General features: G+C 40.6%; 1 protein-coding gene across 2 annotated transcripts in view; it reads left to right on the forward strand.

The window, feature by feature from the left end:
• SHC4 (SHC adaptor protein 4) overlaps positions 1 to 16,931 on the forward strand; it is a 128,259-nt gene that overhangs the window by 84,681 nt on the left and 26,647 nt on the right. For both annotated transcript variants that reach the window (XM_053224047.1, XM_015063445.3), the window contains exons 6-9: positions 2,638 to 2,689; positions 12,509 to 12,632; positions 14,429 to 14,600; positions 16,695 to 16,755. In XM_053224047.1, the coding sequence (XP_053080022.1) occupies positions 2,638 to 2,689; positions 12,509 to 12,632; positions 14,429 to 14,600; positions 16,695 to 16,755 (409 nt within the window). The remainder of the gene's footprint in view (positions 1 to 2,637; positions 2,690 to 12,508; positions 12,633 to 14,428; positions 14,601 to 16,694; positions 16,756 to 16,931) is intronic.

Genomic DNA, 16,931 nt, shown 5'->3' on the forward strand with positions numbered 1-16,931 from the left:
GCAAACAGGGGGTATGCAAAAAGCCTAGCACTTAGCTGCAGTGTGAACCTGGTACTGAATCTGAACTCCCATCCACCAAGCCTTGTAATTTTGCCTCAACGGTGACAACCAGGGACTTGTTTGGTACAGAGAGGGCTGACTGAATCCAGCCTGAAGAGGCCAGCATTGTCTCTTTTATTCCTAACCCATTATAGCTCAGTCATCCACAAAGGAGCTCAAATACTTTCCTTAAGTTATTTAAAGTAATGAGTTCTATAAGTGAAGTGTTAAAAATATTTACAGACATTTGCTCTAAATTTCCCTTTCAAGTTTCAAGAGTTGTTGTCATGTTCACATTGGCACTCAGATCCTCGTTTACCCTAGGCATGCCCTGCATGACGTCTATCCTAGTTGTCCCAGTCCTAATAGATTGTCTTCATGTGCCTTTAGTTCTTTAGTACTTTCAACCCACCAAAGTACTGTCCAGAAACAAACGGTAAAGAATTCCTAGCCGCTGTGGGGAAGTTTGTACCTACTGATTTGAGTGGGGCCCCTGTGCTCTCTGCAGCTGGAAAGAAAACCTGCAATTCTATTTAAAATAAAAAACTGGGGCAACCATAAGCATTGGCATTCAAGGTCCCCCAAATGAACTGCCAGGCTTTGGAGTCAGGGAGACTTGACTTATTTAGTCTCTCTTAGCTTCAGGGTTCTCATCTATAAAATGGGGAATGATCACCCTTGCCTCACAGTGTTGTGAGAATTCAGCGAATTGATGTGTATAACCTGCTAGTACCATGCCTGGCACCGTGTGATAGGGGATAGCTATCACCACTATTGCTAGCACATGCTTATAGCTTTGTCTGTTAGAAATTTACAACTTCTCAGCTAACTGGGTGCAAGAAGCTAAAAGTCTCCGTGGCCCAAAGTAGTACCCTTCTTTCCACCAGATTTCCTCCAGAGTTTAAAAAAAGATTAGCTGTTCTTGGAGTGCCTGGGTGGCTCAGTCGGTTAAGCATCTGATTTTCAGCTCAGGTCATTATGTCATGGTCATGGTTCAAGACCTGCATTGGGCTCTTTGCTGACAGCTCAGAGCCTGGAGCCTGCTTCAGCTTCTGTGTCTCCCTCTCTCTCTGCCCCTCCCCTGCTGGTGCTCTGTCTCTTTGTCTCTCAAAAATAAATAAACATTTCAAAAAATGAAAACAGTTAAAGATTAGCTATCCTTCCTTCCCTCTTGACCTTTGCTCACCCTCACCTTTACTCTCTTCTCAAAGACAATTTACTTGTCTTCCTCCCGTCAGCCCTTAAGACAGTCGTTCGTAATGCTTCTGTATCTAGAAATACTTTCTCTTTTTCAAAAATGCATTACAAGTATGTCACAAATATATTTTTGTATATATTTTTTTACTATTTGTGCGTTACTTTTAACATTCTTAAAATTCTCCCAGATATTTACAGTTACTGATTTTAGAACTGTAAGACTGTTGGAGACGGTTTTGAGGATGAAGTCCCACAACCTCTTTCCCACCATCGAATGCGCCAACCCGTGTTGCTGGCATCATTACCATCCCTTCAGTTTTAAAAATAGCAACCAAGTCCCCAGCAACTGTGGCTTTGCCTCTAAATTAATATAAAACAAAGCTCACAGATATGACCTTATTTATTTACAAGATATCTCAAGCCTTTTATCTTTTAGCAGAAGATAAATTTATTTAGGTGTTTGTTATTTTTTAAAATAACTGAAGACAAGTTACGCTGACCCTGAGATCTGCTTCCTGTGTGTTTCACTGTGGGTTATTAAGTGATTGTCCTTGAGGGTATTACAAACGGGCTTTTATTTCCTGCCAGTTGATTGCATCTTCCCTCTGGAGAGTCATACTTCTAATCTGCAAATGGCATTGTGTGTATTTTTTTCCCTGAGAACCGAGATAACAAAAAGCATCTTTAATTATTAAGATCTTATCATTCATCAGTTTACTGTTTTCAATAAAAGTCAGAATTACCAAGTGGCTTTTTGCTTGTTTTTACAACGTCAGCAACACCTCTTTTTGAAATCCTTAGGGTTTTCATGGGTTCTCGTTTTCAAACATGATTTTTTCCTTTCTATATATTGATCAGATAAATGCTTTGTATTTTTGTTTTATTTCTTAACTTGCACTGCACTCGAGCGAGCTAACAACCACAAAAACCAATGTGTCTCTTTAATTGACTTATTTTCTGACATACATGGTGTCTGTCTGGACAACTGGGAAATCATGGTGCTGCCTCCCAGTTTATGACTCCTTTGTGACTGCATAACCCCTGGTATTTCAACTTTCAAAACAGGAGAGAGTCATGGTCCCTTACCATTTTTTAAGAATATCTGTACCAATATATTCCCTATCTGGATTCCTTTTTATTCTTAGTGAGTAAGTATCACTAACTCTGCCTCTAAATTTTTAATTTTCAACTTCTCTCTCCAAGGGACAGAGAATCAGGACTCCACAATTGCTAAACTACCCAGTGTATATTTATGTTCCCTTTTAGGGTGCTTTCCTTTTCTCTTTAAATAGAAACATTTGTATTTAAGTCCGTACCTCAGTATCATGTCCTAAATGTACTCTTATCTTTCAACAGTACAATCCATTCATTTTAAATGCAATCGTTTTCCCTTTTTTATAGGATACTACAGACTATGTTGCCTACGTAGCTAAAGATCCAGTTAATCAACGAGGTATGGAAAGCAACTTCTAGATTTTCTTAAGAACTGGTATATACCAACTTTAAAATGTAACAAGGAGTTTTTTTTTTCAATATACAGGGTAATGAGGATCACTAGAGTGCTGGATTGGGTTCTAGAAATATTATGTGAATTTGAGTTGGAAATAAATAGCCCAGCTAGCAGAGCAAAGTAGAAAAATTATGTAGCTGGGATTTAGATCCCGGTCATCTGAGGGACCCTTATACCAAAAGGTTTATTATCTTTTGTATAATCAAAAGAGAAGCTGTTCTGGTTATAATAATAGAAGGAGCTGGCTGCTGCATCCCCAATGGATGAATGAACTACATAGAGACCCAAGCCAGTGAGGTTATTGGCCCACATTAGTCACAGCAAGTGTGTGTGTGTGTGTGTGTGTGTGTGTACGTGCTCATGCACCACACATGTATGTTGAGCCCGTACCTTTGCTGTTCAAGAGTCTGACATGTCATTTTGAGTGTTTGGCTTCTTCTCATGTTTTGGATCTCAGCTTAAATGTCTCTTCTTCAGAGAGACCTTCTTTGACTGATAGCCCCTCCTATCTCCAATAGCATATCCCACCCTTTCGCATCATCATACTTTATTTCTCTTCTTATTAACACTAACCCCACATTTTTGTTATTTTATTTACCATTTGTTGATGTGTTTAATGTCTTTCCTTTCTACTGAAACCTCCATGAGGGCAGGAACCTGTTTACCTTATTCACTGTTGTTTCCAAAGCACTCACCCCAAAGCCAAGCAAATAGGTGTTGGAACAAAAATACCTATTTTTGTTGAGTATCTCAGTGAATGAAAGAGTAAGTTGATTGGATTTCTCATCCCAGGATTTAGCAAGTTTGCCTAAAGAAACTCATCTCCCAGTCAAACTTTGGATGAAGGGCTGGAAGTTCCTTAGCTCATTGGACCTCTTTAGATAGACATGGTTATTGTTGCTTCTTATCCCTAACTCTGGGACATTCAGACCTCGTAGGGATGAGTCTTAGGTTGCTTCTTCTCCTTGACTAGAACCTATTAGGGTGGCATCCTCTGCCACCCCAGGGATAGAGTTTCTCCCCCCCCATTTTATTACTTCCATTCCACATGGAGTAGCATTTGGAAATTCAAAGAGCTATAAAACAAAGATGGAAATGTACATGGTATGCTGGGGGTGGAGGGCAAATGAATAGAACATATTTACTAGAAAGCAGATTGGGTGCAGAGAAAAAGATTTCTAAAAGGCATCCAGAGGGCTGATAAGTAGGCACTTAATCTTCAAGCAAATGGGTGGAGAATTCTGTTGACAGAGCAGAGCTTCACAAAGATTGTTTTGGGAGCAGGATGGATTCAGGAAGAAACGTAAGACAGGGAGATCTATTTGGAAGCTATTGTTATAGTAAAAAATGAAATGATAAGGGGCACCTGGGTGGCTCAGTCAGTTAAGCTTCTGACTCTTATTTTGGCTCAGGTCATGATCTCATGGTTCGTGGGATCAACCCCCACCTTGGGCTCTGTGCTAACAGCTTGGAGCCTGCTTGGGATTCTCTGTCTCGCACTCTCTGTGTCTCTTTCTCTCAAAATAAAGAAAACTTTTAAAAAACAAAATGATGAGGACCAGCTGCTAACACAAGACCTGACATGTAGTAGATACTCAGTAAATGCTTGCCAAAAGAATATGGCTTGATGACATGGAAAGGAAGAAACAGGTGACAAGTACTACACAATACTCGGTTGAAACTGACTCATTGTAAACTGTACAATGAAGAATGGATAATCACCAAAGGTGAGTAGGAGAGACAGGAACTAGTGAAGGGGAACGGGGGTGTAAGAATGAAATACAACAAAAGATACCAGAAAAGAGCAACTGCTTTTAGTTAAGCCTGAGTTTCCCGAAAGAGTAACTGCATGCTATTTTGGGCAAGGCCTCTGAACAACAAAGTCTTTTCTCTCAACCTGAAAAGACAGGGTGAGAGAAAGAACAAATAGATCAGGAAATCTAGATGTTTGGTAACTTTACCATCAGTCGCTGAACAGCTCAGGCATGTCATTTCTTTTCAGTAAGCAGTGGTGAGGAGTTCTAAGATTCAAGTCAGTCGCTTGCTTTCTTCTTTAGGGGAATGGATCTACCTACAAGACAGATGACTTAGAAACACAGAGTAATTTTCTTGGATTACTATGTTAGCATTTCATCATCCTTATGCCTCCTTTTTCAGTCTCTCATTCCCTTTCTTACTTATCTTGGTTATAGAAACTTCTGTGAGAAGCCACTCTGTTGTCAACATACCCCCTACTTGCACAACTCTGTGGTGTTAAATCCTTTCAACTCACCTCAGCCCCTGGACTTTAATTTCTGCACAGAGGTGCTGACATAATTTTCAAGCGCACAAATAATTATTAATTACATGCTAATATGAAAGGGGCTGAACTAATCATTGTGGAGGAAAACAGTTCCTGGCTAGCCTGGGCTCATCATTTAATGGCAGAGAGAAATAGGATGTGCCTGGAGAAGGAGGGGGTCCTGGACAACAGTATGTGGAACATAGCAGGGGCTCAGTCGAGATTTGTGGGTGAAAAAGTCCTGTAATGAGAGCTTGGGGCTATGTGTTTGGGTGGTATGTGAGTGTGTGTGGAAGGCTGGGGTTGCAGAGAAGTGAAGGAATAGAAGTAGGGGAGCCATGGCCGAAGAGATAGGTCAGAAACAGAGTGTAGAGGGCTTTGAGTGCTGGCCAGAAGGCCACTGGGAGCCATTAAAAGATTTTGAGCTTTATAGCCATTATTCTGGCTTCTGCCTTTTTGCTGAAATTGCAAAGTGATAAGTTTTCTGGCATTTGTATCTGTGAAAATGATACTGGAGGACAGAAAACAGTCTGGAATTGTAGAGTCCAATTTTGAGGATATCTCATTAGTCCTGGGCAGGAGTGGTAATGTTTACATTGCACTGGGGGAGGAAGGGACAGTTTGGACAAATATGGGAACTAATGGAACTTGGCAACAATTTGGATATAAAGGTTGGTGAAGAAATAGAAATCAGATATTCCTGAGGACTTAATGAGATATTATATACAATGCAAATATCCCCATATGTGGCTCCTAGTAAGTATATAATAGATGGTAGCTATCATCATCATCATCATCATCATCATCCTTGTGATTTGGAGCGGTGTTGCCATTAAAGAAACAGGGATTATTACAAATTGGAAACAGGCAATCCACTAGGGAAATAGGGGAAAAACATTTACCACCATGTGGCAGGCATTGTCTCAATTCATCCTCACAACAACTCTCGGAGGTCGATATTAATTTATTCCTTTGGTTACCAAAGCAAACACTGGCATTGAGAAAGATCATTCTCCTAAGTTCAGCCAGCTATTAAACAAGTGAATCAATTCAGGGTCCTGAGCACATCTTTAAAAAAGAACATTACAAGGCACCAAGAAACATTTAAAAGTTTTCAAAAGCTTACTAGCTACTTCGTTAGGAATCAACTTATACATAGATCTCATATTTCATCTTCAAATTTTAAATATTGAAAAAAAGGTAAGATGGGGGTTATAGTAGTAGTTTTTCTTAACGATGCTGGTAGGAGTATAGATCCAAACATTTTGGAGAGCAAGATGACAATTTGTACCCAAAGTCTTAAAGAGGGAAGTACTTTTGAACCAGCAATTTAACTTCTAAGGAAATAATTAGGACATGCACAAAGACTAAGCAATAAAGATTGTTGTCATATGTTATTTATATAACAGAAAAAATTAATTTAATATTCATAAATCGCAAATTATTTAAATGAACCCATAGGATGTACTACTATGCAACAATTTACAGCTAGTGTTAGAGTGAATAATGACATGGGGAAAATGTTGGCAATGTTATTAAGTGCAAAAAGGAGATTGTGAAATAATGGGTATAGCATGACCCCAGGTAACATTTTGTAGGGAGATATACTTAGAAGAAAGATTGGAAAGATTAAAAAGAAAGAGATGCCAAAATATTAATAGTACTTATCTTTAGGTAGTGAGATTTACATAATTTTTTTTCTTGGTAGCTTTTTATTTTCTATAACTCCTGTAATGAATATTTATTGTATTTGTAAAAAAGAAAAAAAATGTTCTAAATCCTTGAATAAATAAAGAAAATAGTGAAACCAGAAAGAAGATGTTACAGAATTATCTAATGAGTTTGGTTCGTCTGGGGAAAATGTTCAGCAGGCAGGAGAAGCTCAGGGTTGGGGAGGCGGAAAGGTGGGAGTAGAGCTGAAGGGGATGGGAGGGAGTATGGGGGTGGGAGAGACAGAGAGAGATAGAAAGGGAGACCAGACCTTCAGGTGCAGGTTTGGAAAAACTGCCTCATAGCCCTAAGAGTAAGCAAGATCACTGAAGGAGGAACCAGGAAAGAAGAGGGCTGAGGCTCTCCAGGAGTGTAAGAGGAGACCATAAAGGGCCAGAGGAGTAGTCAGGAGGAGGAGAGGAAATCAGGAGATGAGTATCACCTGAGAAGGAGGAAGAGCAAATTTCTCCGGGAGAAGACACCTTGGAATAAGGCACCCCAGAAAGTCACATACTGAAAAGGAGTTAGGGGGCATGAAGGCAGAAAATAACCTTCAGTGTGCCAATGAACAGGCCCTAGGTGCCCCTGGGAAGCAGGATGTCAGTGGATGGGTAAGGGACAGAGGGCGGGACCTCCAGGATGAGGAAGAGCGTAGCTGTCAGGCAGAGGAGTCCAGGCTCCTTGCTAAGAATCCTGAATGTTCCCACTATCTCTCATCTGCCCAATTCACTTTTAGCATTAGTAGATTCAAGTCGGGACAGTTGCTCCTTTTTTTTCCATCTCTGCTGGGACCCTTTAGTGAACGCCTCATTTTATAAAGGGCCTTTTCTGTAGAAAAGGTAAGTCACTCTAAGAATGTTTTGAGTTTACTTAGTGACTAACACAGCTTGCCCCATAATGCACATTCTCTTCACCTCTCATTCCAAATATGTAGTAGTCCAGGGAGGTTTAAATAGTTTCTCTGAATCTGGTATGTGAAGAGGCCCCAGTCTACCTGGGTGTATATAGGAAGGCCATGGTTTTCAGTCTCTGAAGAAAGTTAAAAAAAAATGTTTTTAAAGACCACAAAAATAATTTAAATTAGCCTGTTTATTTACATTTATGGTTATGGTTATAAAATATATGGACTACTGTCCTGGTGACATCAGTTTACTGTGGACTGACGGCTGGCTTACTTCTTTGGGCGGAGTTCTAAGCGGGGAGGACTCCTTGCTTCAGTACCACAGCACCATCTGGTGGTTGACCTGAGAAGCTGCGCTTTTGAATTTCTAGTTTATTAAAAAATGCAAAAACAGAAACAAAACAAAAACACCCTGGTCTATTAAAAATAAATATAAAACTAGTAAAGAAGGGCCTGTTATCCTCTAAGAAGAGTTCTCAGCCTCTTGTCCATGAACATCCAATTAGGAAACCAAATGAATAAAGTTTGAAAAATATGTATCTAAGATTAAAAAAAAAATCCTCCCTAATATAGTGCTTGATACCCAAAGGTAGAGTTATGGGTCTGTCTGGCTACGAGGTGGAGGGAAAAGAATTCATATCTGCATCTGACTCCATCTCAGACCTCCATGCAAAGTTATCATGTCACTGGAAAGTCACATTCTTTTTTGGCAGTTGGGGCTTTTTATATACTTGTCTTTCTGCCTTCTCGTTAGCTAAAGGTTGGTAAATTCTTGGCCAACCTGGCTTCTTATCTAAGCTTCTGGAGATGGGTCTAACACTGGGAAATGGGCACACCTGTGTTTGATTCAAAGCCCATCCCTATTCTGGCCCATGACCAACCTCAAAAAGAACCAAGACCATTTTCGCAGAGTGGTGTGTCTGTGAATACCAACAACAGCACTATCACAACATGTGTGTTCACTGGAGATAGTGAGGCTGTACAGAACGTCTGCATAGGGTCAACCTTTCTGTCCAATGTCATTCCTTTCATGGTGCCGGGCACCACTGTTTGTCGTCTGATCTTCTCAGAAAAAGTAATATGGCAGCAATGAGGTCATCCAAAGCAAAGCAGAATGTGTTGGTAGCATCAGTCCAGGAACAGGACCAAATGCTCAAAGTATCAGAATGAGAAGAGTTGAGATAAGTAAGAACATTTTAGATGTGAGAAGTGGTAGAGGTCGGCTGGTGGGTTTAGTTGTGTCCTTCCTTCCTGAGTACCCACGTGCCACAAGAACCCACATGCCTGTTCCTCAGAAGGCTGAAGCTACTGTGACAGATGAAGGTTGGGGTCTCCATAAAGCAATAAGGGACTTAAAAACCATCAGTGCCCTGGGGCACCTGGGTGGCTCAGTCAGTTGAGCATCTGACTTCAGCTCAGGTCATGATCTCGCAGTCTGTGGGTTTGAGGCCCGCGTCAGGCTCTGTGCTGACAGCTCAGAGCCTGGAGCCTGCTTCAGATTCTGGGTCTCCCTCTCTCTCCCTGACCCTCCCCCGCTCGTGCTCTGTCTCTGTCTCTCTCTCAAAAATAAGTAAACATTAAAAAAAAAATCAGTGCCCTGTCTTGGCAGGTGAGGACATTGCTACAAAGTCACTTGTTCAAGGTCATGTAGATGGTGGCATAATTGAAATTTGAACTTGAATCTGAATCTTTCCAGAGTTCTTTTAAGCGTTCTTGTTTTCTCATCCCTTTTAAGGGAGACACACTTTCATGTTTCTGTGTGTGTGTGTGTGTGTGTGTGTGTGTGTGTGTGAATTTCCTGTCTCTCTCATCTTCCTTGTCTTCATCTCTAGACATCTTCTTGAACCTAAGAAAAACATAAAATTGAAAAAATCATATTCTGCATTTTGACATGATTTGGGATCTTGACTTTTCTTTTAATTGGACCAGAAATTCATGAGGTGAAAAACAAAAGAATTTAAGGGCGTGTAACCTTTTTTAGTCATAATGTAACACAACTTCATAATGTAACACTGGGTCAGTTGGAGAGCACATTTCCAAGGGCACCTTGTAGATTTAAGTATATCTCCATGAGTAAACCAAGCAATGATTCACACCACTCAATGGCTGTAGGAACCTTTCCCACTATGGGGATTGCTGCAGGTGTCATTTTAATGCAACTGAAGAGAACTTCTCACACTAGAATTATTGATGCGATTCAGGAAAATCAGTATGTATTCATTCAACACAATTTTTAAAACACCTTCTATGTGTTGCTCATGTGTGAAGCTACTGCAGAGAAAAAGAAGGGTCAATTTAAAATAACAGTCTAAAGATAGATCAAACATTTTCCTTTGGTAGAAAGGGTAGACATTCTTTTTTTCCCAGTTTTTTAATGTTTTTTATTTATTTTTGAGGGAGAGAGAGGAACAAAGAGAGAGGGAGACACAGAATCTGAAGCAGGCTCCAGGCTCTGAGCTGTCCTCACAGAGCCCCATGTGAGGCCCGAACCCACAAACCGTGAGATCATGACCTGAGCCAAAGTTGGGTGCTTAACCGACTGAGCCACTCAGGTGCCCCCATCTATAAGCATTCTTAATTGGATTTTCAAAACTAGAATTAGCTCCTAAGTCTATATCAGTTTCCAAGTTGCTTCTTCAAAAGGGATAACCTTATAAGAAATGGTAATGACAATTCTTTTAGAGATTTACACCTTAGCATTGTTTGATTTAGTAATACCACTGTGCTCCCACCCCCCCCCCCCACACACACACATGAACACACACACACAAACACATGCTTTCTAAAAATTTCATTTGGGGCGCCTAGGTGGCTCAGTTGGTTAAGTGTCTGACTTCAGCTCAGGTCACGATTTTATGGTTCATGAGTTCGAGCCCCGTATCTGGCTCTTATTGCAGAGCCTGCTTCAGATCCTCTTTCTGTGTGTGTGTCTCCCTATGCCCCTCCTTTGCTCTCTCTCTCTCAAAAATAAAGAAATAAACATTAAAAAAACCAACTCTATAAAAATTTCATTTAAATCCTTTAAATGAAAGTCAAGTCAATTCTGGAATCAGAACTATTTGAGATTCTTTGAGATTCTTATTTTTTTAATTTACTTATTTTGAGAGGAGAGGGCAGGGAAGGGCAGAGAGAGAGGGAGAGAGAGAGAATCCTAAGCAGGCTCTGCGCTGCCAGTGCAGAGCCTGATGCGGATCTCAGACTCACGAACTGGGAGATCATGACCTGAGCCAAAGTTGGTGGCTTAACTGATTGAACTACTTAGGAGCCAGCCCCTTCCTGAGATAATTATAACATAAGGCTAAGAAAAGAAACACTGTTGTAGGTACTACTATTGTGTACTTTTATAGGCTCTGAAAATTCTATCAGATGTCAATGAATTGCCTTTTACTTTACATACATACAAAATCCTTTCCAAGAGAATGCAAAAGCATAAAACCATGCTTCTAAGTCAGCACAGTTAGCTCATTCCATAAAGACAGCTCTCTCTCCTCTCCTTTGGTGTCCCTTTTAGTAAGGTGTCCCAGTGTTGGCTCCACAGTTCCTGAGACCCAGGAGGCTTCCTGGGCTTCTATTCTAATTCCCCATGCACTCGCTTAAGCTGTTCTCAGAGAATAGCTAACAGTTTTTACAGCGTTCTTGTGTATATTTAACCATTATTAAGGTTTTTCTCATCCCTCCATTCTTCAGGCTATACAAATCAATATGTATTTTAAAGATTTTACTTCTCACAAGATTTATTGCCTTTATCTTTAAGTCATCCTGATGAAACTTCCATTTCAGTTAAATCTCCATATTGCAGGGCCCTAAGCAAGACCCCAGACTCTCATCGAAGCAAGAATGATACTCCATATGGTGGGAGGTGAATTTATAGTCTCTCCACATAAGCTCCTGATTTTATGTAGGAGCAGCAGCAGCAGCAGCTGCAGCAGCAGCAGATTTGCTCATTTGTGATATTCTGTCAGCTGCCCCCTCCTTAATTTATTTCTTTAAATTACTTGTGAAAATCTTCCTCTTCCCAGTACCAGCTTCTCAGAGAAAGTATCTAATAAAAAATTTTAACATCTTCTGGTCATGCCATTGTCACAAAATCTTGTTTTTAATGCTTAATGGAGATAGTTCTTTAGTAGGGTTGTGAAGACAGGGGTTACCATACCATCACTGCTTTATAATAGCAATGACATGGGGCTTCTGGGTGACTCAGTCGGCCGTGTCCAACTTTGGCTCAGGTCATGATCTCGCGGTTGATGAGTTCGAGCCCTGCCTCGGGCTCTGTGCTGACAGCTCAGAGCCTGGAGCCTGCTTTGGATTCTGTGTCTCCCTCTCTCTTTGCCCCTTCCCCCACCTCAAAAATAAATGAATGTTAAAAAAATTTTAAAAATAGCAATAACAGGGCAAAGGGGTATTATAAAGCTCCTGTTTTTGCCAGCAGCTCATCCCCCACTTTGAGTGAGGAGAGAAGGTTTGGAAAGTTATATTTTTGCAAAGACAACAGCACAACCACAAGCCTTCCTGTCAGATTGCTGCCCTCAGCATCTCTGGTATTGAATTCTAGAGCTAACATTGAACGTGAGTCACATTATTGGTTAGGATCAGTCTGGTTTTATAAAAATGGGGCCCCCAAAAACCTGTCTTGAGACCAAAATCTGTCAGTGTTTTGAGATATTTAAATGTAAACTATGAATGGTTTTTTTCTCTTTGATGCAAATGAAATATGAGGTATTCTTTTCTGCCATTTCAGAGCTGAAGAGAGCTTATAAACCTACTCCCTTTTATTCAAGTACCAGTTCATGTTCTGGAAATATTTTTACTTTATTATAACCTTTTCTTGTTGAAAATTTATTACAGTTTCTTTTTGTTCGTCCATTTGCAGCTTGCCACATATTGGAATGCCGCAGCGGAATGGCCCAAGATGTCATCAGCACCATAGGGCAGGCTTTTGAACTCCGGTTTAAACAGTATTTGAAAAATCCTTCTTTGAATACTTCTTGTGAAAGGTCAGCCAAGAGTTCTATAATTATTTGACTTGCTATATTTATTTTGCTGTATTTTCAAATTAATATGGCATTTTCAAACTGACTAATGAAATTAGTAAATTTTTTCTTACAAATAGGCAGTTTCACTACAAACTAATAATGACATTTTCTATTTTTCTTTCTCTTGTATTTGTCCAGATATTTACTCTTGCTTTGTATCAAAATTAAAGGAGACACTCCAAGAAGGGGTCTTCCCTGTTTCTCTGATATCATACAGAGCTATGAATTAAGTAGTATCATAAAATAACAGATATCAAATGTCTCAGAATTGTTTCAATCCCAGATCCCATGCCTACCACTAAAAAAAATATATCGAGAGGTTTCTGGGTGGCTCAGTCAGTTAAGCGGCCTACTTTGGCTCAGGACCCCATCTCGCAGTTCATGAATTCAAGCCCCGTGTTGGGCTCTGTGCTGACAACTCAGAGCCTGGAGCGTGCTTCAGATTCTGTGTCTCTCTCTGCCCCTCCCCTGCTCATGCTTTCTCTCTCTCTCTCTCTCTCTCTCTCTCTCTCTCTCAAAAATAAATTAAAAAAAAATTAAAACAATTTTTTTTAAATAAAATTAAAAAAAATCAAGAATGAAGAGGGAAACAGTAGGAATCAAATGTCTATAGCAGGAATCGCTGTTAGTTTGCTAGTTTGCAATGTAAATAGATGAGTTCCAGTTAAACTGTGGCAGGGCTGGCAGGTGATGTGACCCAAGGATCTGGTTGTTCTATCTGAGGCACAGAAAGTCCACAAGGAAAGCTGAGCCCTTCAGGCCTGACAGCCTCCAGCAGTGTAGAGTACAGTGAGCAGAATTCATACCCAAGAGATAAAACTCTTGGGTACTTTTAAATGCACCGCCCCCCCAGGTTAGTTACTTTGTGTATTAACAAACGTTGGGTTTGGAGATCTCCCTTTTTAAGGTGGTCTGGGGTAGCAAAGGAGAGGGGGTTACTAGGAAGCCTTGAGGTTGAATTTTTCCCAGGATAACACTTACATCCTAGTGCTATCACTTTGTTGGCAGGTAACGAACCCGACAAAACTGTGTGGCTTGTCAGTAGAATCAGTTCAATCCCAAAGGACTTGATTTATTCTTTTTCATAAGAAAGCTACTAATTCCAATTTGGAAGAAAAGTTGTTTATTTTGTTTTTGTTTTTGTTTTTGTTTTGCCCTGTTTCGGTTTTTAAAACAATGCATGTTTACATAAATCTACCCACTTGCACATATGGTTCTAATATTTCTTTATGAATCCCATATACTTCTCCAGATTTGTGCAGACGAGATGGCTGGCCATAACTCTCTTATTTTTTTCATCTTAGTTTCACAAACTGGGCCAGGCCCCCTGCCCAATATCTAATTTTTTTTTTGAGCAAAACATTTCCAAAACGGTATAATCCAAACATGCTGAAGATACTCAGGAAAACTTTAATTTTGTATCCTGCTGACATAGATGACTTACATTCAAGGAGTGTGTGTGTGTGTGTGTGTGTGTGTGTGTGTGTGTGTGTGTTTCTCTTAATCACTGGGAGGAGACACAAAAGCATCACCCTTGGCACTTTCCATTGGCTTGCCCCACTTTAATTGTCTATGGAAAGCTAAACAACCATCTGGTTGCTTCCATCCAGATATTTGACATCACTTAAGCACAGCTATAATTTTAAAACATGAATGCAGCATTTTTCAGGATGATTTGCATGGTTCTGATCCCTCTGCCTCCCCTACAGCATTTGAATTCCCACCCAGTCTCTTGGGGATTCTTTTTTCCCTTGCAGTGAGGAGGTGCCTCTTGATGGTCCTGCTGTGGAGAGAGAAGATCATGAGTATTACAATGAAATCCCAGGGAAGCAGCCACCTGCAGGTGGTGTTTCAGATGTGCGCATCAAAGTCCAAGCCACAGAACAGATGGCTTACTGCCCCATACGGTGTGAAAAGTTGTGCTATCTGGTAAGTAATGCTTTATGGTTACCGGAACTTAGCAATGTGATTCTGCCCTTGTCACTAGAGAGTTTAATTTGAGTTTCCAAATGCTAGCTTAGAGAAAGTGCCTTCCTCAGTACTGAGCCAGAGAATGAATCACTGTCGGAGCCTGCACTGGACCATTTTTACTCCAAATCCACCCCCTTCCTCGCTGCCTAAGTGGATGACTTCACATCTCCTTTCACTGGGAAGATGAGGGCAGTCCAACATGTTACATTCAACTTCACCTTTCCTCGTCTCCACGTCTTCCCGTATTCTCCTTGCTTCTCGTCCTTAGCGACTGCCTTCACAGCCAATCCTTCCCCTGAGCTCCTGATCCCATCCCCACCTTCTAACTCTCTGCCCTTGTTCTGTCTGTCTATCAACCCCTGTCTCAATCTTTATTTTCTCTTTGTCTACCAGTATCTTCTGTCTGCAAATGAATTTGGATTCCTCCAACCAACTTACAGTGTCTCACCTCCTTTTACCCACAAACTTCTAGAAACCATCATCTCCATCCCAGTTTTTGCATCAACACTATACTTCTAAGATCTGAATTCTGCTTGACAACTGGATAGAAATTACTTTTACAATGGTCACCAATGGTTTTTTGGTCACCGATGGTTTCATTGCTAAATCAGTTTTCTTCTTCAATGTTCTGAGTCTGTCTACAGAATTTGATACCCATTGGCTGCCTCTCCCTTAATTTTAGAACTTCTGTTAGCTTCTAAAGCAGTTCTATTGTGTCATTCTCAACCCCCATCTCTAGTTGCTTCTTTTTTCTCATTTTCATGTCTTCCAACATTTTATTATGAATGTTTTCAAACAAATAGAAAAGTTGAAAGAATTATACAGTGAACACTCACATACACAACCTAGATTCTACAATTATCATTCTACTAAATTTGCCCTGTCATCTTATAGAGCTGTTTCAAAGTAAGTTACATCTTTTCTTTTTATATTTTATTTTCTTCTACCCCCTCCCCTTCAAACCCCAGCCCCCCACCCTTTACCACCCTTGCTCTGCCCTTGGCCTTGCTCTTGGTTTCTCCTCTGGCATGCCACCTGTATACACAGTCTTCCAGCTTCTCTGTCTTCAGCCATTACTTATCTCTCCAGCTGTAGTGCCATAAGCATTACATTACTTGTTTATGTAAGATTGAATTCAGCATTTTCTCCTTGACTCCAAACCAGATTCCTCTAGTGACTTACTCATGTTTAATTAATGACACTGCTGCTGTTTCATTAATCTGCAGTCTTTTGTTTATCTCACACTTTGGACTCCATGTCAACTCAGTCTTCAAGACTGAAGATTCTACCATGAAATCTTTTGATAGAATTTACCCAACCTCTTACATTACTCTTGTACCTTTCTAAGTTCTGGCCTTCATGTGCCCAGATGATTCTGAAAGCCCCTTCCTTGTCTCCGGTTTCATTCTCTCAAACCCTTCTGCATGGTACTGCCGGATTAATCTTTCTAAAGGATAGATGTTGCCCTTCTCAAAGGCATCAGTGATCCCATTCCATTATTGAATTGTATATATCTATATATATCTATATCTACATATATCTATATCTATATATGTATATTAATGCAACCCTTTGATGGATGACATTTTTAAGGATGGAAAGTGAGCCCGGCACAAACCTCATTAGAGTAGGGCTCCAATCTGCCAATGCACTGTTAGATAGAGGCTTGCTAAATACTGAGAATTTATACAAGTGTCCTGGAAATCACACTTTCACAGTTTCTGGCTGAGACTTGGATTGAGTCCTGGAATAGGACCTCCCTAACAAAAGCAGTGATGCTCAGGATGCAGGCCTTACATCAGCAGCCTTTACAACCACCTCTGCCTCAGACCCACCTCTGCAGCCCCCGCACAGTGCTCTATCTTAGGAGTCTATGTTCCCCATGCAAAATCTCACCTTCCTTTTGTTACCTGTCAGACACTAACTATGTCAGAAAGTGGAGCTGTCTGCTGTATTCTTCCAGGACTGTTATTAGTGTTTTGTTTGTTTTTTTGGCAAGTTTATGAACGTATACCATGTTTGTAAATGTCTCACAATTTGTTGTTCGTGCAGCCTGGAAACTCCAAGTGCAGCAGTGTGTACGAGAACTGTTTAGAACAAAGCAGGGCAATAGGTAGGTACAATTGTCCTTCCCCATCTGCCACTCTTGTTGTTCCTTGTAAGTCATATGGTTGTGTGTGGCCTTGGCTCTGAAATACTTCATGGGAAAGTCAGGTGTATAATGCTTCAGCTGCATCCCACGTTCTGAGAGGCCCAGAATGCCACGTGTGTGTCACTTGGGAGACTCAT

This window comes from Acinonyx jubatus, chromosome B3 (assembly GCF_027475565.1).
Source record: "Acinonyx jubatus isolate Ajub_Pintada_27869175 chromosome B3, VMU_Ajub_asm_v1.0, whole genome shotgun sequence".
Taxonomy (NCBI): Eukaryota; Metazoa; Chordata; class Mammalia; order Carnivora; family Felidae; genus Acinonyx; species Acinonyx jubatus.